Source organism: Anguilla anguilla, chromosome 3, assembly GCF_013347855.1.
Source record: "Anguilla anguilla isolate fAngAng1 chromosome 3, fAngAng1.pri, whole genome shotgun sequence".
NCBI lineage: Eukaryota > Metazoa > Chordata > Actinopteri > Anguilliformes > Anguillidae > Anguilla > Anguilla anguilla.
Window position 1 is genome coordinate 66,729,534 of NC_049203.1, and position 25,335 is coordinate 66,754,868.

The 25,335-nt window shown below is 50.2% G+C and overlaps 1 protein-coding gene across 4 annotated transcripts in view; it reads right to left on the bottom strand.

The window, feature by feature from the left end:
• Positions 1 to 25,335, bottom strand: part of LOC118223252 (receptor tyrosine-protein kinase erbB-4-like) — a 366,133-nt gene that overhangs the window by 29,825 nt on the left and 310,973 nt on the right. For 3 of the 4 annotated variants that reach the window (XM_035409520.1, XM_035409517.1, XM_035409519.1), the window contains exons 18-20: positions 25,283 to 25,335; positions 23,345 to 23,443; positions 21,314 to 21,499 (exon numbers count right to left, since the gene is read on the bottom strand). The exon at positions 25,283 to 25,335 is cut by the window's right edge and continues 70 nt beyond it. In XM_035409520.1, the coding sequence (XP_035265411.1) occupies positions 21,314 to 21,499; positions 23,345 to 23,443; positions 25,283 to 25,335 (338 nt within the window). The remainder of the gene's footprint in view (positions 1 to 21,313; positions 21,500 to 23,344; positions 23,444 to 25,282) is intronic. The other variant, XM_035409521.1, reaches the window with a different exon arrangement.

A 25,335-nucleotide genomic window follows, 5' to 3' on the forward strand; every position in this document is an offset into this window, starting at 1 on the left:
CCTGGTGCGCATTCGAGAGGGCGACGAATGGAAGACAGCCTTCAACACCCCTACCGGACACTGGGAGTATCTGGTGATGCCCTTCGGGCTCACAAACGCACCAGCTGTTTTCCAGACACTGGTCAATGATGTTCTGAGGGATTGGATAAATAAATTTGTTTTCGTATACCTGGATGATATCCTGATCTTTTCCAAAACTAAGGAGGAACATATCATCCAGGTCCGCAAGGTGCTCCAGAGACTTTTGGAGAACCGCTTATTCGTCAAGGCGGAGAAATGTGAGTTTAGCTGTAACACCACTTCTTTCCTGGGGTACATCATCTCCGCCGGTAGCATTCAGATGGACCCCCAGAAGATCCGGGCGGTTGTGGAATGGCCTCAGCCAGACTGTCGTCGGGAACTGCAACGTTTCCTGGGCTTCGCCAATTTCTACCGTCGTTTCATCCGTAATTACAGTTCTCTGGCAGCCCCACTCACCGCCCTCACATCCATTAAGACCCGATTCCAGTGGAACGCCCAGGCTGAAACAGCCTTCCGAGCCCTTAAGAATCACTTCACCTCTGCACCCATCCTTGTTCATCCTGACTCTGCTGCCCAGTTCATCGTAGAGGTTGATGCCTCCAACATTGGGGTGGGAGCCGTTCTCTCTCAGCGTTCACCCAGGGACAATAAGATCCATCCCTGTGCCTACTTTTCTCACCGCCTGACACCCACGGAACAGAACTACGACATTGGGAACCGTGAGCTGTTGGCGGTGAGGATGGCTTTGGGAGAGTGGCGCCACTGGCTGGAGGGCTCTCAAACACCTTTTCTGGTGTGGACTGATCACAAGAACCTGGAGTACCTTCACACAGCCAAACGCCTCAACTCTCGCCAGGCCCGATGGGCACTCTTCTTCTCCAGATTTGACTTTACCCTTGCTTACCGCCCTGGGTCGAAGAATACCAAACCTGACGCCCTCTCCCGCCGGTTTGAACCACCCACCAAGGATCCCTCACCTGACACCATCCTCCCGCGGAGCTGTTTCATCAATGCCATCCACTTGGACATCGAGGAGAGGGTTCGTAAGGCCCAGGAGGATGAGGCTGGTCCAAGTAATTGCCCAGCGGATCGTCTCTACGTTCCTGCCCAAGTCCGCTCTCAAGTTCTCCTTTGGGGCCACGCTTCGCAACTTTCATGCCACCCGGGGGCCACCAGAACCAGGACCTTTATTCAGAGACGCTTTTGGTGGCCCTCCATGAAACAAGAGATCTTGGACTTTGTGGCTGCCTGCTTGGTCTGTGCCCAGAACAAACCCTCTCACCACCCACCCTCAGGTCTGTTACAACCCCTCCCCATCCCACACCGCCCCTGGTCTCACATAGCGTTAGATTTCATCACAGGCTTACCCCCATCCAACACTTTCACCACTATCCTCACCATAGTTGATAGGTTCTCTAAAGCTGTTCACTTCGTTCCCCTCACCAAGCTTCCCTCTGCTAAAGAAACCGCCAACTTACTCATTCATCACGTTATTAGACTACACGGCATCCCCACTAACATAGTTTCCGATAGAGGCCCCCAGTTCACTGCACGTTTCTGGAAAGCTTTCTGCTCACTGTTGGGTTCCTCCATTAGTCTATCCTCAGGATTTCACCCCCAGACCAATGGCCAGACCGAGCGGGCCAATCAAGTTATTGAAACCGTCCTTAGATGCCTCTGCTCCAAGAATCCCTCCTCATGGTTTTATCAGCTACCCTGGGCAGAGTATGCCATAAACTCTCACACCTCCTCTTCCAAACTTTCTCCATTCGAGTGCTGCCTAGGGTACCAGCCGCCTCTGTTCCCTAGTCAGGAGGAGGAGGTGGGGGTCCCCTCAGCTGAAGCCTTCATCCGGCGCTGCAGAAGGACATGGAAGACCGCTCGCTTCAACTTGCTTCGCGCCAGCGCCAGGATGAAGGTGACGGCCGATCGCCGCCGCTCTAAAGCCCCCTCCTACAGAGTTGGACAGCGTGTTTGGCTCACCACCAGAGACATTCCCCTACGTGTTGAGTCCCAGAAATTAGCTCCTCGTTTTATTGGCCCCTTTCCTATTGTTAAAATCCTCAGCCCCACTGCTGTTATATTAAAGTTACCCTCCACCATGCGCAGAATTCACCCCACTTTTCATGTTTCCCGCTTAAAACCTGTTGTTACCCATCCCCTCTGCCCCGCCCCTGAGCCCCCCCCTCCCCCCCGACTCATTGATGGTGGTGAGGCCTACACCGTGAACAAACTGTTGGATGTTCGTCGTCGGGGTCGCGGCCTTCAGTACCTGGTGGACTGGGAAGGCTACGGCCCCGAGGAAAGAAGCTGGATCCCCTCTCGCTTCATTTTGGATAAGCAGATTATTAAGGACTTTCATGTAAAACACCCTGTGCCACCGGTGAAAACGCCAAGAGGCGTTTCCTAGGGGGGGGGGTACTGTAGTAGTCTGTATTCACGGTCACTTGTCTCCCCACTACTGTCTCTGTGTCTGTGTTCCCTGAGCTGCTTCACTCCCCTGTACTTGTGTGAATTCACTATTCGGGTGGTTCCGGGTTTTCGTGGTTTCCCCCCTTCTTTCCAGTCTCGCTTTACTTTCTTCCTGCTGATTTCTATTTTTACTAATTTCTACTAATCCCTACTAACTTATAGATTGTAAAGTACTAACCTCGCTAATATACTAACATGTGAATATTACTAATGAACTAACACACACTAGTTTTGGGTTTTTGATAGTTTAGATCACTATACTAATACATTAACCAGTCTCCCCTTTTCCATGCTGCGCTGTAGCTCCGCCCCTTTTCTTTCTAGCCTGCTCTAACGCTGAGTTCTGCAATTGCCTGCACCTGTCTCTTGCTCTAACTGCACCTCTCTCTCTCTGCACGTGTTTTACCTGCTAAACCCAGGCCGTCTGTTATCATTGTTGTCTATGTGATTCCATGTGATGGTGCTGTCAGCAGTGCCGTTGCCTCACATAAAGATAGTACCGAGTTTGTACCAATGAAAGTACCAGCCTGGGCCCTTCTGCCTGTTCTCCCCATGTCTGCGTGGAGTTTGCATGTTCTCCGCTTTCCTCCCGCAGTCCAAAGGCAAGCAGGTTAGGCTAATGGGGCCCTTGCGGTATGAGTGAATGTGTGAATGGTGTGCGTGGCCCTGCAATAGATGGGTGGCCTGTCCAGTGCCTGAGTGTATTCCCCCCCCCCTCCCCCCCCACCCCCCCGCCTTTACACAAGGAAGCCATGTAAGATAAATGGAAGAATTAAGAAGTGCAAGTTACAAAGAAAGGGACAAGGGAAAACATTTTATTTGTTCTGGTCTGGGAAGAATTTAATATATCTTTACGGCCCCAGGCTATGCTATTCCACTCCTCTTCACAACTAGGCCACAGAAGAGTGATTTTATCCACATACTAAAAATGAAAAATAATAATGATGAAAAAATGTAAAAATCCATACTCAATGACAATCAAGAGGCCCTTTTTTACAAGAGGTGAACAAAGACGGCTGAGTAGCTTTTTATCTATTGGTATTAAGCACATTGACCTTGCTAACACCAGCATCTACACCAACACATAAACACATAATTAACTGACACTTTTTAGCAACTGAATAGCTTTTTATTTTTTTTTTGCCAACTAGCAGCTGGTGTTGCAGGACTTAACAAACATCGGTGCTAAACATCTATAAATAAAAGAAAACTACATTTTATTCCATGCTCTCTTCAGTGTGATTATCTTGCAGCTGTGACACCTAACACTCTGTTGGCGTTCTGTCATGGCCGACTTCTGTTTGCTAGCTCGTTGAGGCCATAGCGTTTTTAATCTGGGTTACCCTTAGAGCCTCTCGACACGTCTGGCAGTCGGGACTTTTTATCGCGTGCGATTCATGACAGGGACATCCACCTCCTCCCCCATGGGCTCAACCCCCCCCCCTGCTGACGGACATCGGCCACAACCCACCGTCTACAGCTGGCCACAGTATGGGTGTACTACCTCACTGTACGTTGCATTACATTACAGGCATTTACCAGACGCTCTGGATAAGGCTTACACAACTTTTTACACAGCATTTACGTTGTATCCATATATACTGAAGCTATGTAGGATAAGTACCCTGCTCAAGGATACAACGGCAGTGTCCTACTGGGGAATGGAACCTGTACAGGACCAACTCCTTACCCATTATACTACCCTGTACTGAACAGGAACACCCACATCACACCTCTCTATGATTTAAAATAACCCTAAGGCAACATGGTCTGGTGCCTTAACTGCTAGGCCTGTATTAGGTATTAAAAGGTGGGCAGCGGTGGGGGGTGAGTTGTGTGCGTGTGTGTGGGGATGTGGGTGGGGTGGGGGGTTACTAATTAGTGATGACTGAACCCCTGGGGGAATTCATTTCCTCGCACAAATCTCCTCACTAACCATGTCAATCACGGCAGGCTGTTTACACGATCCCCGCTTCTCCACGGTCCCTCGCCACTAATTGGGTCTACATCCAGCAATTTATTGCTCAATTGGTCAGGCCTGGAGACAAAATTTCTGAATGGCTGACACACCGGCTCGGCAGCGGATGAAATATTCCCCAGTGGGGGGCGGGGGGGCTGGGGGGGACGGGGGGGGGGGGGTGGAAATCAGTTTGAGAGGATAAGATTACGATGCAATCATGAGCGATCGCAGGACATTAAACTCTCTTTAGATCATGAGATACTTAAACTGTAATATCCGAAAGATCCTAATTATCGCAGCCATACGCAGGGCCATAATAACGCCATTTAAAAACGGGGGGAATAATAAAAGTTTATTATTTCCAGTCTATGGCCGAGCCCGGGGAACCAGTGTGCCATGTTGTACGCGGGCACCGCGGGCTTCCCGGACCTGTCGGCACATAAATTTTCCCACCCTTTTGCCGAAGATCGTGTTTCACCGGCCCCAAGAACCATCCCATTTTTATTGAGCTAATTTCTCACAGCGGTCCCCCCCCCCGTGCGCGAAGGCGCTGTGTGTGTTTGCAAGCCAGCTCCCCCCGGGAGCAATTAGCTCTTAGCGAGCACCGGCGCAGTTCATTCTGCGATACAGGTCAAGCACACGTAGGCCTTACCGTGCATACATCAGCACATTTAAGGGCAAAATGAATTAATAATGGACACATTCAAAGTCCTCTGCACGTATTACCATACGCTCGGCAAAAATGCCCCCCCCCCCCCTCTCTTAAACATTAAGCAATTTTCATTAATTACTTCTGTAATTGCACTCTGTCAACACAGGTACCTATGCACCTTACCGGTTCGGAAGTACAGTATGCTGTATGAGAGTTACTTGTTTTTGATGTGTTGACATGCCTTAATGAAATGGGACTAAATCCTGATGCTGTTTAAGTATGGGATACACCTAGTCGACCTGTAATGGGGGGGATGGTACCCATAACCTGTACCCCATAACCCGTAACCTGTAACCCTTTCCATTTTGCAGGTAAAGAATGATGAATGCAAACTGATGCATATTTTAGGACAGTATTTCATTAAACATTTACATCAAATCCACACACACACACACATACCACCGAATAAAAATAGTTTATTGTGGTTTCAAGTGTCACGACCACAACATCGAAAGAGTAGGCAGAAAATGTCCCAGCATGCAGCTGTGCTCAGTTAGACGCACTTTCCATTCCTTTTCACTCACTCTTTCATTTTGCTCACTCGTTTTTTCCCCCATTCATACCCCAGTGTCTTGCAAACCTGAAATAGCAAACACACAGCCCCGCTGCTATTTGGCCTTGTCCCACGAGAAAATATGAAGACACCACAGGTATGGTGCCTGTGACAGAGAGCGGGGGAGGAAGGGAGGAAGGGAGGAAGGGAGCGGTGTAGGGAGGGAGAAGGAGGGAGAGAGAGAGAGAGGGAAGGAGAGAGCAAGAGAGAGAGGGAGGGAAGGAGGGAGAGAGATACAGAGAGAGAGAGAGGGAGGGAGACACAGAGAGGGAGGGAGAGAGCAACAGAGAGAGAAAGGGAAGGAGGGAGAGAGAGAGTGACAGAGAGAAAGACTGAGAGAGAGGGAGGAAGAACGAAATAGACAGCGAGAGAGAGAGAGAGAGGTCGGGAGGGAGACAGAGAGAGAGGGAGTAACAGAGAGAGAGAGAGATAGAGAGAGAAAGGGAAGGAGAGAGAGAGAGAGAACGCTGGCCCTAATCAATATTGCAGGGTATTCTCTCTGGGGGCAGGGGCCTCCAGGGGCCACACAGCCCGGGAGAGGGGTGCAGCGGGGAGGGGGGGGAGGGGGGGGGAGGAGAGCCGTGCTCCGGCCGCGATAAGGCTCCCCACACAATGGGATCGCCGCGGAAACGCGGGGCGCCAATAATTTCATGCGATGCGCGTTTCATTTCCCAGCCTGTTTGCTTGCTGATGGCCCCGCCGTACCTGTAACAACCTTGGCCCCCAGTCACCCCCCCCCCCCCCCCCCCCCCCACTCACACCAGCTTCAGGCAGTTTTTCCAGTGCACCCCCCCACCCCGCCCACCTCCTCGTGTAGCCAGTTGAGGCTCGAATGTAGAAACGAGTGCTAACGAGGGGCGGCGTAATCAGCGCGCGGGGGATCGTTAGCGGCCACTGAATCGCGCTCGCGGCGGCGGCCATGTCTAAACCGCCGCGCCGCCCCACCCCGCCCCGCCCGAGGAATTCGCCCCGCGCGAAATACTCAGCGAACAACAGAACGCAGCGACGCCTCTCTCCTCAATCAAGCTAATCACGCTCGTCAGTGTGAAGAGGGGACTGGAGTGAGACGCCGGCAATCACGCGCTGCGGATGATCCTCACACTGGAGAGAGCGCTACGCCCCCCTCTCCGCTTTTTAAAAACCAAAAAAAAAAAAATACCCCTCAAAACAATAATAAAAAAATCTCTCCGCAAGCTGAAATTTGCTCGGGAAGCAACTGAACACCATAAGGGATATATATATTCACTCTTGAAAAGCAGATGGGTTTGTGAAAAACTCTTATTCTTTTTTAGTTGATTTCCATTACATTGTATTGAAATGATGGAAACTCAGGCACGCTGTATTGTCTTAAACTCAGTCTTGATTTAACCGAGAGCTTTGAACGTGCAGCCCTGGGGTCATGGGTTGGTGTTGTTCGTCTCTTCTGGGGGCTGCGGGTTCCTGGGGGTGACCCAGCCTGAGGCAGTGCGGTGCTTATTGTTTTGGTTGAGCAGTTCAGCTGAACAGACTCCTTCATCACAGCCTTGAAATGCTTCTCTCTTTTTTGGGTGGAGGGGAGAGGCCCTCACCCCCTGCTGTGTCCCATGAGCGCCAAGGGATGTCCCCGCACCCATCTCTCCTCTCCTCTCTTCTCCTCTCCCCTCCTCTCTTCTCCCTGCACTCCTCCCTGTTCCTTTCCTCTCCGATCGTCTCCTCTTCACTCCTTTCCTGTCCTTTCCCCTCCTCTCCCCTCCTCTCCTCTCTTCTCCTTCCTCTCTACTCTCCTCTCCTCTCTTCTCCCTCCTCTCTACTCATCTCCTCTCCTCTCTGCTCCCTCTTCTCCTCTCTTCTCCCTCTTCTCCTCTCTTCTCCCTCCTCTCTACTCCTCTCCTCTCTTCTCTTCTCCCTCCTCTCTGTTCCTCTCCTCTCCTCTCCTCTCCCTCCTCTCTCTTCTCCCTCCTCTCCCCTCCTCCCCTGTTCAGCCTCCACAACTCATGAATATGCCAACGGCTGCACCTCGCCAGACCCAGCGCAACCCCCCCCCCCCTCTATCCTCCATCATCTCCATTTCTACCTCCTCCTCTCCTCCTCCTCCTCCTCTCTCTCCTCTCTCTCTCCTCTCTCTCCAGCAGGGCGCTCTCCGCTCGGCCGGGCTCTGAGGGAGGGGGAGCGGGCGGCTCTGCTTGAGCGTGAAGGGAGCGGAGGGAGGGAGGGAGGAAAAAGAAGAATAAAAAAAAGGAAAAGCAGAAGGAGGGAGAAAAAAAAGGGCCCAGGGGAGGGGGCAGCCTTCCACTCGAGCGAGCGCGCCACCCCCGGATTCTTCCGGGCCTTTAACTCCGACAAGCAGCGGATGAATATGTGAGCGAGCTGGGCGGGGGTGGGGGGGGGGGTGGGGGGGCCACCGGGGGCCGCTGAGGGCCGAGGGCGGGGGGAGGGGTGCAGACGTGCGGAACGTGCCCCTGCCGCTGTGGGGAAACCTCAAACCCGCAACCCTGTCTCCCAAGGGACGTCACTCCAGACCCGGTCCCTATCCCTGTCCAGCTCTCACATCCCAAACCCCACACAGCCCACACTCTGTCTCTCACATCCCAAACCTCACACAGTGCACACACTGTCTCTCACATCCCAAACCCCACACAGTGCACACTCTGTCTCTCACATCCCAAACCTCACACAGTCTGTCTCTCACATCCCAAACCCCACACAGTCTGTCTCTCACATCCCAAACCCCATACAGCCCTCACTCTGTATCTCACATTCCAAACCCCACACAGCCCTCACTCTGTCTCTCACATCCCAAACCCCACACAGCCCACAGTCTGTCTCTCACATCCCAAACCCCACACAGTCTGTCTCTCACATCCCAAACCCCACACAGTCTGTCTCTCACATCCCAAACCTCACACAGCACACACTCTGTATCTCACATTCCAAACCTCACACAGTCTGTCTCTCACATCCCAAACCCCACACAGCCCTCACTCTGTATCTCACATTCCAAACCTCACACAGTCTGTCTCTCACATCCCAAACCCCACACAGCCCACACTCTGTATCTCACATTCCAAACCTCACACAGCCCACAGTCTGTCTCTCACATCTCAAACCCCACACAGCCCTCACTCTGTCTCTCACATCCCAAACCCCACACAGCCCACACTCTGTCCCTCACATCCCAAACCTCACACAGCCAACACTCTGTCTCTCACATCCCAAACCCCACACAGCCCTCACTCTGTCCCTCACATCCCAAACCTCACACAGCCCACACTCTGTCTCTCTCACATCCCAAACCTCACACAGCCAACACTCTGTCCCTCACATCCCAAACCTCACACAGCCCACACTCTGTCCCTCACATCCTAAACCTCACACAGCCAACACTCTGTCTCTCACATTCCAAACCTCACAGTCTCTCTTTCACATTCCAAACCTAACACAGCCCACACTCTCTCTCTCTCATCCCAAACCTCACACAGTACATACTCTGTCCCTCACATCCCAAACCTCACATAGTCTGTCTCTCACATCCCAAACCTCACAGAGCCCACACTCTGTCCCTCACATACAAAACCTCACACATCCACACTCTCTCTCTCACATCCCAAACCTCACACAGCTCACACTCTGTCTCTCTCTCACATTCCAAACCTCACACAGTCTCTCTCTCACATCCCAAACCTCACACAGCTCACACTCTGTCTCTCTCTCACATCCCAAACCTCACACACTCTCTCTCTCTCACATCCCAAACCTCACACAGTCTCTCTCACATCCCAAACCTCACACAGCTCACACTCTGTCTCTCTGTCGCATACCAAACCTCACACACTCTCTCTCTCTCACATACCGAACCTCACACAGCTCACACTCTGTCTCTCTGTCGCATACCAAACCTCACACACTCTCTCCCTCTCACATCCCGAACCTCACACAGCTCACACTCTGTCTCTCTGTCGCATACCAAACCTCACACACTCTCTCCCTCTCACATCCCGAACCTCACACTCTATTCCTCTAGCCAGGATCTACAGGCACGGCCCTCTCCATGTAGGTAAGATCATTAGGTAACTGGGAGGGTTTATAAACAATTTATTGCAGTTATTTCAGATACCGCCTTCATGAAGAGAGAGAGAGAGAGAGAGAGAGAGAGAGAGGAGGAGCAAGAGAGAGGGAGAGAGGGATAGAATGGGAGAGAAGGGGGAGAGAGAGACAGGCAGAGGAGGAGAGAGGGAGGGAGGGAGAGAGAGAGAGAGAGAGAGAGAGAGAGAGAGGAGGAGTAAGAGAGAGGAACAGAGGGATATAATGGGAGAGAAGGGGGAGAGAGAGACAGACAGAGGAGGAGAGAGGGAGGGAGGGAGAGAGAGAGAGAGAGAGAGAGAGAGAGAGAGGCCCTGTAGCTGATGGAGTGATTAGTGCAGCCGCTGCCAGTAACTGGCCCTGCCATATGGGTGACGGGGAGGTGCTGTAATAACATGACCTGCCTCTGCACAGATGTGTCGTCGCCGTGGTGACACCGCGGCGGAAAAGACGGGACGATATCTGCCGCCATCAATCATCCGGAGGCAGCCGAGCAGCCACCCGAGCGGCCGAGCGATCGCAGTCGCCGTGACATCGCAGACCGGCGGAAACGCTGTAAAAATTCACCCGCCTTTATTGATGAGGCCGTCGCCACGGCAGCCAGCTATTGTGACGAGCTGAGCGCTGCTCTACGAGCGTCAGGTGTCACAGGCTGTCACGCGGGGCAACTGGAGAATTTCGGGGCGGGGGCGAACAGACAGGACCAGATCTGGTCGTGTCGACCGGTGACATTTACCCCGCTGCGCTCGCTGGTCCTGGGCGCTAAGGTTCGGACCTGGGGCTCGAGGGGGGCTGGGGCAGGGGAGGGGGGAGGTAGCAGTCACACACTCCCCCGGCCAAATAAAATCTTCAAAAATGTCATGCCCTCGGGAAATAAAATGCTACCTGATATAATTTACATAAGTAAATGCCAATATGATGAGATTAAAAAGTGAAAGATCCTTCCTGACGTGCTCCATCCAGGCTAACCCCCCCACCCCCCCCCCCCCATACACACAGGCCACATGAGTCAGACCTCTCCATGTGGAAACCACTCTGCACACACAAGGGGATGTGAGTTACCCCCACTGTTTCTGCAAGAGTCCCCCGAGAACAACATTTTTTTAGTAGATTTTATTTGTATTATTTATTTATTTGTTTTTATTTTGTTTATTTTGCATCTGTACAGAGACAACCCCACCCCACCACCAACTACCCCCCCCCCCCCCACCCCCGGCACACACACTCCGTTTTACCGCACAGATTTGATCACATGAGCGGGGGCGATAGAGAGGGAAGCTGACTGGTTCTTGCTGGGAGGCTCTGGGAGAGAACAGAGAGAGAGAGAGAAAGCTGACCAGACAACACACAGAGAGGTGAGTCACCGTTACCGTGCCGACGCTTCTCCAGCGGGGGAAGAAAAAAAAAATAATAATAAGCGACGCGTCGATTCGCACTTCAGAACGCGGCGGAGAGCCCCCCCCCGCTTCCTCTTTCCCGCCCCTGCGTTCAGAGGGGCGAGTGCCGGCTGTGACTTTCAACACGCTTTCAGAAACATGCACATGCATTAAGGAATGGGAAGCCCTTCCGTTCGACTGCACTTTGCACAAGATTAAATTATCCTTTTCTCCGTGAAGTAGCGCGCGGCAGCCAACCCCAATTATGAGGTCTGTCATCTAAATGGAGCTGGAGCGTCTGCAATTGTGCCTCTGATTAGCATTGTTGATTGCGGAGCAAACCCACTCAGGGAGTAAATAAATGCAGTTTGCAGCGTTCGCAACCCACAGCCGAGCAACTCCTCCACTGCTTCCCCTATTGGTCAGACGTGGTACCGCAGAAGGAAATGTAACTTCCGTCATTTCTTAAAAGTTTCAGTTGGCAAAACGGCATACTTAAGGGGTGCTGGCGTTCATCTCTAATGAAGACATAGATGGAGATTATTCATTAGTTCTTTGGAAATTAATTGGACACGTTCATGACAGGCACATCTTTTAACAATTACCCCCCCCCCCCTCCCCGTTCCTATCCCCTTACACGTGCCAGGTCAGAACCTCCACATTCATGTCTCTATGCCAGCCACTTTGGGTCAATGCTATTAAGTTGTGTCTCTCAGGAAGGAGAATCTGACATTTGGATAATTGGAAATGAATTGAAACTGTTGATATACCCCCACTTCATTTTCAAATTGGCATAATGACCTATTACCTGACGGATTACAAATGAGCTTTCCGGACTGTAGCTCTTTTTTTTTTTATTATTGCTGATGTGTAAAATCTGGTGTTAAGTGTCTGTGTGCACATAGAGATGGGAGCACATTCTGGAACATTCAGGCAAAGATCTGCTGTCAAAAAATATAATAAATGAATCCATCCATCCATTATCTAACCCTCTTATTCCTAGTCAGGGCTGTGGGTGGTGGGGGGGGAGGTTGTGTGTGAGTGTGTGTGTGTGTGTGCTGGAGTCTGTCCCAGCATGCACGGGACCAGAGGCAGGAATTGCCTCTGGCCCAGTGGTTGCCAATCGCCAATCGCAGGGCAAACACACCATTCACTTACTTAGTCATACTAAAGGACAATTTAGACTCTCTAATTAGTCGAACCTGCCTGTCTTGGGACAGTGGGAGGAAACTGGAGTACCTGGTGGAAACCCACGTGGACACAAAGTAAACTCCACACAGAAAGGCCCAGGCTGGATTCAAACCAAAGACCTTCTTGCTGTGAGGCGACAGTGCTACCCACTGTACCACCCCTACAGAGAAAAGATGTAGAATGGAATAGAAAGAGAACTGAATTATAAAGGAAGAGAAAGAGAGAAAGACGAAGATAACAAGATAAGACGAAGATAAGGTGGGTAAAGAAAGTGAAACAAATACAGAATAAGCATGAATAAAAAAACAGGGGGAAACAGACAAAAAAAGGAAAAGAGAAGGTAAGAGAGAAAGAAAAATAAAGTTGAACCGACAGAGAAACTGAACAGTAAATGAGAAAAGACAGGGAGAAAGAAGAATGGAACAGAAGCTGGAACTGAAGGACAGGATCTCCGTTTCACATTAGTGGAAGTGCAGTGTCATGCTGCGGCTCGTAAATGAAATGAATCTTTATTTCTCCTCCACTGGCAGCGTGAGATTATGTGGGATAAATACGCAGATATTACTGCATTAGCGGCAGGGTGGGGAGCCTCTACGGACCCGGGGGGGGCAGGGGGGGGGAGGTGATTCATCCCAGTTTCATCTCTCTCGCTGTAGTCAGCCAATCGGCAGGGGGCGGGGTTTGGGGTGGGGGGTGGGGGGTATTTTTAGACTCCCAGCTGAGGCTTCTGGGAAGCACTCCAGGGACGTTAATGATGAGGAGGGGACCCAGTCACATTACCCGGAGAGAACCCACCCGCCCAAACCCCCCCAACCCCCCCCCCACACTTAGACTCCTGTGGGGGTGCGCAAGGAACCCCTCAGCTGAGTCCCTGCTGGACCCCGCAGTTTTAAGAGAACGCTGGAGCAGAGTAAAACCAGAACAGAATGCTAAAACAGAAAGCTGTGTTTACAAGGCAGTTCTGTTTTTTGTTTCTCTTTCTCACGGAGGTGAACGATCCGCAATTACTAAGTTATTAGATGCAATTCTAGCTGTTGTTTCAGACCTTCTGAAAGTGACCTTTAAAACATTGTTTAATATCCATTTAAATGGGGACAGGATTAGTCACTATTATATTCAATTACGGAATAAAATCCTCCTGCTTAAGAGGCAGGCCCTTGGCTTCAGTAGCATGTTGCTGTCCTCTCATTGGCCAGCTGAGTAATGTGGAAAGTTAGATGAATAATTCTCAAACTAAAGTGTTTATCTCACATTCTGTGCGCTGGCTGTAATTTAGGGACTCTGAAAGTGACATTCTGTGGCTCTGCTCAACAGCCTCTATGATTCCCATTCACATGAACCCATCTGACCGAAGAACACTCAGCCACTTCTCACTCTGTAAGGGTCACAGTATGGGGAGATACATACACACGCACACACACACATGCACGCAGACGCACACACACACACACACACACATGCACGCACACGCACACACATCCATGCACAGATGCACATGCACACACACATGCATGCACACACATGCACACAGACACACATGCACATGCGCACACACACACACACGCACACACACACATGCACGCAGACGCACACACATACACACACACACACACGCACACACACACATGCACGCAGACGCACACACATACACACACGCACACACACACATGCACGCAGACCGCACACACATACACACACACACACATGCACGCGGACGCACACACACACACACACACACATGCACGCAGACGCACACACACACACACACACACACACACATGCACGCAGACGCACACACATACACACACACACACACACATGCACGCACATCCATGCACAGATGCACATGCACACACACATGCGTGCACACACATGCACACAGACACACATGCACATGCGCACACACACACACACACACATCCACGTATGCATGCACACACACATGCACGCATGTGCACACACACTACATACACACACACACACACACGCATGCACACAAACACACACAGGCACACGCGCGCAAGCACAAACACACATGCACTCACAAACCCCCCCCCCTTCCCCCCACACACACACACACACACACACACTCACAAGCCAAGCCTCGGGCCCAGCTCAACCTTTCTAGTCTGATAACAGGAACATGGGGAAGGACACACTGATATTCACAGCATAATCTATACAAGACAAAATAAGCCAATACAGAAAGCATACGATCTGGCACCGTCTGAGCCTCTGTTAATGTACAGGCACAAATCACTGGTGGGAATAAGCAGCTAAACCGTGTCTATCGGCATGCGTACGGCAGTTTACCAGAGTTACACGCCATTACATCACCCCATTATTGAGCACTTCACCCAGGGCTACAGGGGTAACGCTACTCAGAACTTGAGAGAGAAACTGCAACTGCGCAAGTTTAGATTTCGCAGTTATGTTTTCTTAGAATAAAAAAAAGAAAAACTGCAGTGGGGAGCAGGGATCAGTTGGTCCTGTATTAACCCTTGTGAAACATTGATGAAGGAGCTCGACCTGAGGTCAGGCAGTCCCCGGTTTGAATCTCGGACAGGAGCGTGCCGAAACATCCCTTCGGAAAGGTTACGCTCGTCCTAAATCCACTCTGGGAGACAGCCCAGCGTTTCGAGTAGGCCAGGCGTAGGGCCCCAGTGGTCTACACCACCGCAGAGCAGGTGAATAATGGACTCGGACACCGAGCTCAGATACGGGGGTTTTTTTTTTCTTTCTCAGGATGTGAAGACGGGAGCTCTCCCGCGCGGAGGCCGACGTGGCGGCTGGGCGAACAGGCCCGGAATATTCCGTCCCTGCGGCGGTGTCGCTGAGATAGCGTGGGGTGTCACGCCGTCTGGCTGTCATTAGTCACAGCTATCCTCCGACCCCCCCCAAACCCCCCCCCCCCCCCCGCGCTCTGACACGCCCGTGCCTGCCCGTCGCCCCGCGGCCTTTTCCCTAAGAGTCTATTTTTACCCAGCTCTCCGGTCTGGCCCACGTCACCGACCGGAAGGCTGTGTCGGACCGTGTGTGGGGTACGGGGGGGTGGGGGAGAGCGGACAGAGAGCACGGCCGCTCCAAACTGACCCCACACCTGGAGTGTGAGCCCGTCGCTGCCCCTCTGAGGGGGGGAAACAGGTGCACGAACAGGTGAGGTTCAGTCCTAACACGATCGGGACAACCCTGGACACGGCCTGCACCTGGAGTCTGTGCATAAGGAAGCACACCTGTGACTGTTTCGAGAATATGCGGTTTAACACAGTAGTGCGTTTTGCATTATGCTGTGTGGACAATACCTTGACTTTTATTATCATCATCATAATTATTATTATTTTATTACTTTATAAATTTTTTGAGGATCATCTCCAAGGTGACCAATCCGATCACAAATCCCTGAATCCCTGAATTGGGGGCTGAAAATGTAAAAGCCTCCGTTAATGCAGCTGATCCCAGGCGGTAATTGGAAACGGTCGGGGCTTATCCGCCTAAACCCTCTCTTTCTGTGAGCTCAGCGGGGACACAACTTCAGTGACTCACGCGCCAATGGGAGATCACTTCAGCCTAAAGCAGGCCGGAGCTCTCGTTTCTAGTGCAGAAATGCAGATGCTGTACCATAGATATGCAGCATCTAAGCTCTGTTCTGTAGCGCAGAAATGCAGATACAGTACCATAGATATGCAGCATCTGAGCTCTGTTCGGTAGTGCAGAAATGCAGATACAGTACCATAGATATGCAGCATCTAAGCTCTGTTCGGTAGCGCAGAAATGCAGATACAGTACCATAGATATGCCACATTTAAGTTCTGTTCTGTAGTACAGGAATGCAAATACAGTACCATAGATAAGCAGGATCTATGAGTATCTACAGTATCTCTTCTCTCCAGGGAGTTTTTCCCTTGCTGCTGTTGCCTCTGGCTTCCTCTAAGGGCCAGGGTTAACTGTGAATTGCACTGTGACAAATCATTATTAAAATGAGATATATTTAAAGAAAATTTGATTGATTGATTGTTGGATTACCAGTCTGGATACCCGCATGTTTCAGTTTGGCATTGTGAACACCTTTGTGATCGACTTGAATTCCTAATCAAGGACAAAGGGAAGTAAATAGGCCGGTCACTGACTGCAGCTTTCTCACAGCTTGAAATCTCTCATTTATGAAAGAGTAACATTCACGTCTTTGTCATTGGGAAGCACTTTAATTTACAATTGAACTAGAACGTTCTGGTTATAAACAGTACAGTATACACTGATAAGGAATGAGGGGGACTTACTGATAAGGTATTGAGGGGGACTGAAAGCTGCTACTGAAACTGCTTATGTAGTTGTCATAGTGTGACCATAGCAACCCTAACAAAACAAGTTAAAATACCACAGATGTGAACATCCATGCAAAGATGTTAAGAGTGCCCATGCGAACTATAAAAATAACCCCACTTGTAAAATGAGAGCGGATAAAGGCCATTTATGCTATTGAAAGTCACGTTTTGCTACCACGTGAAAATCGCAGTTCACGTTTTAAAAAGTCAGTGACGTGAGAATTCGATCTTTCCACTTCACGTGTGACATTTTCTTTTCACATGAGAAAATTTTAATTTACATGAGAAAAATGTTCAATTTACACGTGAAACGTTCATCATAAGGAAGGTACCGCAAATCAGAACACTACCATTGAGCTATCTCCGCCATTACCTGTGAGTCTGGATAATTTCTTGCGAGGGACGTTCAGACAGGTGCCTATCACACGGACAGGTGAGAGAGCCTCATTGGAATTCAGTGGAAGACGGAGGGATGGAGGGATGGAGGGAGCGAGAGAGCAGCAGGGAGGGAGGGAGCGGTCGGGGGGATGCGGGTGAGGCACTCAGGACCTCCAGGTTGGCTAATGAGCCTGAGGGAGACGTGTTTGCCCAGCGAGAGGCCCATTTGCATAGGGAAATGACCTGCAGCTCCTTTAAGCCTTTCCAGATGAGACTGTGCATTACTGCGCATTGCCTGGGCAGGCAAAACACTAATGCCAAATGGAGAAATAAAATAATTATAATAAAACACAGTGAGCATTGTAAAGCCTCCATTACGTCCTCCTCCTACTGACCAATTACACATTCCGGAAGTAATGGGGGGGGGGGGTGTCCGAAACTGTGTGAAAAGGTGAATTTATGGGGCGAACGCGAATCCGAAAACGACCATGTTTTCATGCATAATTTCGTGCACACAGTGTTCTTGTCCACACACTTGGCATAGGTAACCAGACACGGTCCTCCTCGTGTTCAGGATCACATTCCCTATTAGATTCACTTCAGCACAACGCCCAATAAACCGTCCGTATAGCATTTGTATAAATTTGATCCGAGTCATTCAGAGTATATTCAGAAGCCGCATCAGACTATACTAAGTTCTCCGATGAAAACCAGGGGCCTCCTTACTAACGGTGCACCAGAGTAGGCCTGAATGAAGCAGTTGATGGGAGCAGTGAACTGAAGGTTCAGAGCTCTTCAGCAGCACCAGAGGCGCGTGGCTACAGCTGCTCTAAAGGAGCGGTCGTGTTCTTTATACCTTAAACGACAGCATCGCATTTAGCGGCCATACCGCTGCCGCGCGCACGCGCTCAGATCGAGAACGCCACCACGCGCTGGACGAGCGCCTCGGTTAGCCCCCGCCGCGGCGTGGCTAGCGTCCCGGTGCCCCGGCGTGACCCTGACTGCCGCTGACCCCCCCGCCCCCCGCGCCCGCTCGCTCACTCGCTCGCCCGCCCGCTCGCACCCACGCTCGGAGACAGGACAGCGAGAGGCAGAGCAATCAGCATTCCTCCTCCAGCCCCCATGTATAATTGATTGATCTGCTCATTAAAATTAAATCCAAACCAAATTATTCCATTAATATTCCATTTTGTCAGGGATTGTCAGGGAGGGGGAGGGGGACAAAAGACAAGTTCTGCAGACTTTTCTCTTACACAACCTTCCTGTCCCTTAGTACAACTCAGAGTAACTCTGCATATATAGGTATATATGCAGAGCTACATTCAGTGGTTATTCTGATGAACAAACTGAAAGCATGTATAGTTTTTAACAAATAACAGAAATATTTAGTGACATGACTAAAGACATATGTCAGATATCTCACACACACACAAACCCACATAGTTTCCTGTCCAAAAACACTAAAGGAAGATTGATCCAACACACTGCTCATACGAAAATAGATAAAATAATCATCTAGGTGAGATGTGTTCACCTAAAGGGCCTACCTCACACACACAATAAATAAGTAAACAAATAAATATGCATCAGCAATACCGCAAGTGAGGTAATGCCACATTAACATTCTTGCTACTGTACGTCAAACACTCTCAGTTCATTACACTGCTGTGAGTTGAATCGGACATGATTACCACAATACTGCTTTACCATCCAGGTCACATGGTATTTGCCCGTTGCCGTGGACACAGAGATAACGCGACAGTTTAACCGCGTGGCAAGTTTTGCGTGCCCCTCTTACGTAATATAACAATTCTTTCAACGTCACCGTGGTATTGTCACAGCTTCATAAGGTCGCTGCGATGTCTGAGAAGTCAGAATGACAGTTAAAGAAGCAGCTGACCCACACATTAATAGCTTGCTCTACAGCGTGTGGGAGTGTGTTACAAACTACTGCACTCCGTGCCAGAGTATCAGTCAGTCAGGTCACTGAGACTTTGGAGTATTTCCAAGGCAAATTAACATGCTAATTAACAAATGAGCGTAATAAAAATTTAACAACAAAAAAAAAGTATTGCATTGTAATTCGCCACCAAGAGAACTGAGTAAGCACATCATCATGAAAGAGAAAATATTTATTTGATAAATAAGCTCTTGTTTGCTCTGAAAAAAAAAAAAAAACTTACTTGTAATTCTAAATTGCCTTACAAGTCCTGCCGCAATAGTCTTTTTAATATATTTATAATGTGTTGCGGCACAAGTGAACGCTTTATTTATTATATATCAGGCCCATTATCGCTTCCATTATTTATAAGTGTGAATAATGGCGTTTATAATGTGTCAGGATGTTTAGCTTTAAAGGCTATTACCGCTGAATAGCAGAGTGCCTCGCCCTCCCTGTCTGCGAGAGACTGAGGCCTTCGTCGCCGCGGATATCAAATCGAATCCAATTACCGCAGTAAGTACCTGGCTAAGTTCCCTGCTCCCGCAGCTCATTTCGCTGCTCGGTTACTGTGAATACGTTAAAAAGCCGCCGCCGCCGCCGCCGTCGTTCGCCGAAGCCTCCCGGCCGCCGGCTCCGCCTAAGCCCTTTGATGAAGCCGGTGCGTAAGTCTATAACCGCGAACGCGGGAGATCAGAAACGACGGCAGCCGCACTTCACGACGCATTAGCATCCGGGCGCGTCGTTATCGAGCGGGGATTTATTCACGCGCTGTTCGCTCTCGCCGTCTTTATCCCGCAAAACAAGGAGCCATGATTGTTCGAGCCCACATTTCACAGATGCCATAATGTTTTATTTCATTAATCTTTTATTTATTTTTTTCTTTTTTTTTACCTTTCTCGCAAGAACAGCCCTTATTTATTTAATCAGTTCGTTCGCAAAGTTGAGATACCAGCGGTTAAACAGGCAAGACATCCCCTGTACGTAGCAGACGGTAAACCGCTGATATTGAATAGGGGTCAGAGCACTTTTAAAAAGAAATAAAAACCAGCGCACTGCCTACTGTACTTTTTTTTCTATTCTGTATTGCTTTTATCAGTTTCATTTTAAGGAACATGAACAATGCAGAACTTTGAGATCAGTCTGAATGAGGTGCTTTGAATGTGGTTTCGATTCTATTTTTTAATATTTTATATCTGGAGTGCCGTGGCATGCAGGCACATCTGTGCAAGAGAGCTACAGTAAGAGATGCCAGTAAGAGAGCTCATAGCCTGAAGTCAGTTAATGAGCATTGTGATCATCAGCACTCCTTCAAGCAGAAAAAAAATGCATGGGGGGTGGGGGGCTAGGGGGAGTGGGGGTGGAGGGGGGGGGTTATCCAAGGATCACAGGAAGTTCTCTAACTTTTTGGAGGAGAAAAGAGAAGACGGGATCACAAATCCATGTAGGCCTCTCTATGGACCTCACACAGGTCAGGCAGGGGACAGAAATTAAATGGAGCTCTTTGAAACAAACGCACGCTAAAGAAATATGTACTGTCACAGGACCCTGCGGTTCAGACAGAACTGTTTTGTGGGGCACTGTTCAAAGGGTACTGTGTTTTTTGTGATGTCCGCACAACACTGACACAGTCCTCCAGATAATGGCCCTCTTCACCAGTGCGCTGTGAGCCCACTGTGGGTGGAGCCAGACACAGAGACTTCCTGCTTCCTGTCTAGGTCACATGACACTAACATGAGAGGAGCCTATAACAGACAGTTTTGACTAGAAAAGAAAAAAACAGGGGGCTCTTGTAAAAAATAAAAAATAGTAGAGATGTATATAGGTACTCTTGGAACTGGGGGAAAAAGCAACAGTAAAAAAAACAGAAATAGCATTCTGGGCACTCCAAAAGCAAAACAGAAAGGAACAGAGTGCATTAAAAAGCTTTCATTGAAATGGCTAAAACATTATTTTTAAAAGCCAGGACAGTAGGACAGCCAACGTGTTTCGACCACAGCAGGTCTTCATCAGGGCTTCAGATAGTGCACCCTATTTTAACCTGTAGTTGTACGCTGCTCTCTTGACCCCGCCCCCCGGGTTAAGGTCAGGTGACCCCGCTGTGTGGGCGGAGCTCGTCTCCTACCCGCCTGGTTGTGGTCAGGTGACCCCCGCTGCAGGGGCGGAGCTCGTCTCCCACCTGCCTGGTTGCGGTCAGGTGACCCCGCTGTGTGGGCGGAGCCCGTCTGGGTTGTGGTCAGGTGACCCCGCTGTTGTGTGGGCGGAGCCCGTCTTGGTTGTGGTCAGGTGACCCCGCTGTTGTGTGGGCGGAGCCTTCAAAAATAGCCTACCTTGGCGATCTGGACACACCAGTTGAGCAGCAGCTGGGAGCCGATGTTGTCCTTGTGCTCGTGCACGTAGTCCAGCAGGCAGCCGTGGGGCATGAGCTGGGTCACCAGCTGGATGGTGGGGCTCAGGCACACGCCCAGCAGCCGCACCAGGTGGGGGTGCTCCATGCTGGCCATGATCAGGGCCTCCTGGGGGAAACGGACAGGGACTTAGGCCCACGGAACCGGGAAACGTTACCCCCTGTTACTGTTACCCTGGAGACGCCTCCTTACTGGACCACGGCAACGCACCAGCAGGGAGCGTATCGCCAGGAGTGAGCCAAGATATGCAGCATATAGCACATCAGCTGAGTAATGTGCAACACACACACACAAAACACGCATACACACACACACGTCTGCACACACACATGGACAATGCACACACAATGGATACTGCACAAAAACACACTGAAGAAGCATGTAAATACAGGACAAATAAGTTGTCTTTTAAAAACGCACAGACTTTCTGTTTGTGTGTGGCTGTCCCTGCCTGATGTGTTCGTATGTGTGTGTGTGCATGTGTAACTGTGTGTGCGTGCATTCTTGTGCATACACGCGCGTGCGAGTGTGTGTGACAGCGAGAGAGGCAGCTGTAATCCCTGCTGCAGAGCGAGGGCTCGGCTGCGTGTCAGAGAGAGCCCCGGAGCGGGGCGGCTGCAGACCGCTGCAGAACCGAAGAGCAGAGATATTTTCAGACGGCGCCGGGGTGACAGATGAACAGCCTTTAAATTTAGATTTACAAAAGAGCTGGAACTTGCGCTTGGGCGTAAAGCAGATTAATAAAGTCCCTCGCAGTCAGGGGCAGGTAGAGAAAGGCCGCTCGCCAGAGGAATTAGGACTGATTTAGAGTCAACGAGACAGTGCAGTAGATCTCCGGCTACTAACTGAAGAGTAGATTATGTAAAGGGCGATAAAGTATTCTAAATAACGCCGTCCCTCCGTATTCACGGGCGGGGGGGAAAAAAGAACATCTTCGCCACATCTGTGTGGCTTTCCCGCCCAGCCGGGAGTGAAATGCGATCCTTTCATCAGGTCCCTGGGAAAACATAACGAGCCGCTGCTGGGAACGGTTCGGTTTGCCTCTCTCCGTGTACAGTCCTGACCTCCATTACTGTAGCCTGACCCCCCCGCAGCCTTCCGCACAAAATCCACTATTCAAGGTGTGATAGGCCTGGGAACTTGGGGAACACCAGCCGACGCGTGGAGAGGGGAGAGAGTCTGTGTGCGTGTGTGTGTGTGTGTGCGTGTGTGTGTGCATGTGTGTCTGAGTGTGTGTGTGTGAGTGTGTGTGTGAGTGTGTGTGTGTATGTGTGCGTGTGTGTGTGTGTGTGTGTGTGTGTATGTGTGCGTGTGTGCGTGTGTGTGTGTGTCTGAGTGTGTGTGTCTGAGTGTGTGTGTGTGTGTGTGTGTGTGCGTGTGTGTGTATCTGAGTGTGTGTGTGTGTGTGTGTGTGTGTGTGTGTGAATGCATTTGTGCCTGAGTGTGTGTATGTGTGTGTCTGAATGTGTGTGCATGTGTGAGTGTGTGCGTGTGTGTGTGAATGCATTTGTGCCTGAGTGTGTGTGTGTATGTGTATGGGTGTGTCTGCGTGTGTGTGTGAGTGTGTGTATGTGCGTGTGTGTGTGTCTGAGTGTATGGGTGTGTCTGAGTGTATGTGGTGTGTGTGTGTGTAAGTGTGCTTGTGCGAATGTTTGTGTGTATGAGAGAGAGAGCAGTGAGAATTGATTTTTTGATTGCGGTGTGCACAAACGAGCTGTAGTGTGTGACAGCAGTCTACAGCAGTGGTGTATAGTTCATTACATCATAAAGAAAATGATTTAGAGAGTAAATAACTGCACAGAAGCTGGCCAATCAGTGGGCAGAATAACGTCACACGGTGCTCCCTGACATCATCGTATCCTGTGCTTGTGACCTCATCATGAGACAGGTGATTTATGATGAGACCTGTGGTTTTACTCGCTCTGCTCCTGACCATCCCGGGGAGACACTCACGTCCATGAACTCCACGTTGGCCTTCGGTCCTGTGGCTTCGTTCAGAATCTTTATGGCCACCGGGATCTTCACCGTTTCCCCCTCCGGCACCCAGATACCCTGGGAGACACAGAGCGGAGGTGTGAGCACACACAAACACACACACTCATACGCAAACACACACACTCACGCATACACACACACACACACAAACATACATACTCATACGCAAACACACACACTCGCGCATACACACATGACCACACACACACACACACACAAACATACAGACTCATACGCAAACACACACACTCACGCATACACACATGACCACACACACACACACACACACACACAAACATACAGACTCATACGCAAACACACACACTCGCGCATACACACATGACCACACACACACACACACACACACACAAACATACATACTCATACGCAAACACACACACTCACGCATACACATATATACCCATACGCAAACACACACACTCACGCCCACACACATGACCACACACACACACATACAAAAACACACAAACTCACACAAACTCATGTACGCACACGCACACACTCACACAAGCGTACATACAAATACACACACACTCACACATGCATGCACACACACACACACACACAAATACAGGCATGCACACATGCACACATACACAAATATATGCACACACACACGCACACACACACAATAAAGAACCAACGATTCGTACGAGGTCAGCTAACATAACCGGCTGCGTCACCTTGGAGACAGTCAACACACTATGACCTCGGGAAGTAGAGCGGCCATTTTCAGCTTCTTGTTAAGAGTTTGTGTCCCTTCATGTCCCTCCACAATCACCAACAATACAAAAAGCTCTCATCCTCAGGAAAAATAAAAAATAAAATCACAATAATAATAATATCCTTTTTTTTTTTTTTTACAAACGAAACGCTGCTCCTGTGCCAGCAGCCCTGCTCACTAATGCAGGGCAGACTCAGACGTGTAATAACACTCCCCTCTTGTTCTGCCACTGCTCCTCACATTTCCTCTTTTCACAGTTACAGACTGCTGCCACAGCCTTGGGGGGAAAAAAATGACCCAGAAGCTCTCTGAGGACCTTACTTGTTAGCCGGAGTGTTAGTGTTTCTCGCCTTTGTGTCGAAGGACCCTGCTACACCATGTATAGCGCTGGCGTTAAAAAAAAAAGAAAAAAGACCCTGCCACAATCCGCGCAGATCCTGGATCTGATCTGGCGAGTTTTCACACGGTGTCTGAGCTGATGTTTTAGGCCGAGGGAACTGATCCCAGATCAGTATGAGTGTGGCGGTAACTGCATTCTGATGCAGGCATAGCGGTTGGGATTCCAGTTGTATTCGTGAGGGATAAGAGTATGGGGGGTACTCTCAGTCCAGATACGTTTCACACTGATGTCATATTCTGTACGTCCAGGGATGTAATTCGCTAATACGTCATTGGTCAGTTATTTCTGTGAAATCCCTACCCTGTGCGGATGAGTATCCAATTTGAGGTAGCAATTAAAGATGGGTGAACCACCAACCAATAGCATAAGGCCACCTAAAACGTGCTAGAATGGATCCAATTGAAGGAAACTAATCTCCAAGACAGAGAGAGGGAGAGAGAGAGAGAGAGATAGAGAGAGAGAGAGAGAGAGAGAGAGAGAGAGGAGGGCAGAGAGAATATTCCAACCAGTAAATCACTTTTTGGCAAAACAGCACACAACAACACGCCCATGCATATGAGTCAGAGAGGCAGACGGTGGGCGTGCCAGACATAATAAATGAAGAGACACAGAGACAGCGAGGACGAGCCCGGCGCTGGGGGGCGGGGGTGGGGGGGGGGGGGGCGCTGGGGGGGCGCTGGAGGCGCGCAGGAGGGGGGTGTTGGAGGGGCTCTGGGGGGGATCTGAAGGGGTGCTGTCGGGCGGGACTTACCTTGTAGACGGTGCCGAAGGCTCCGGACCCCAGGATCTTCACCCTCTTCAGCT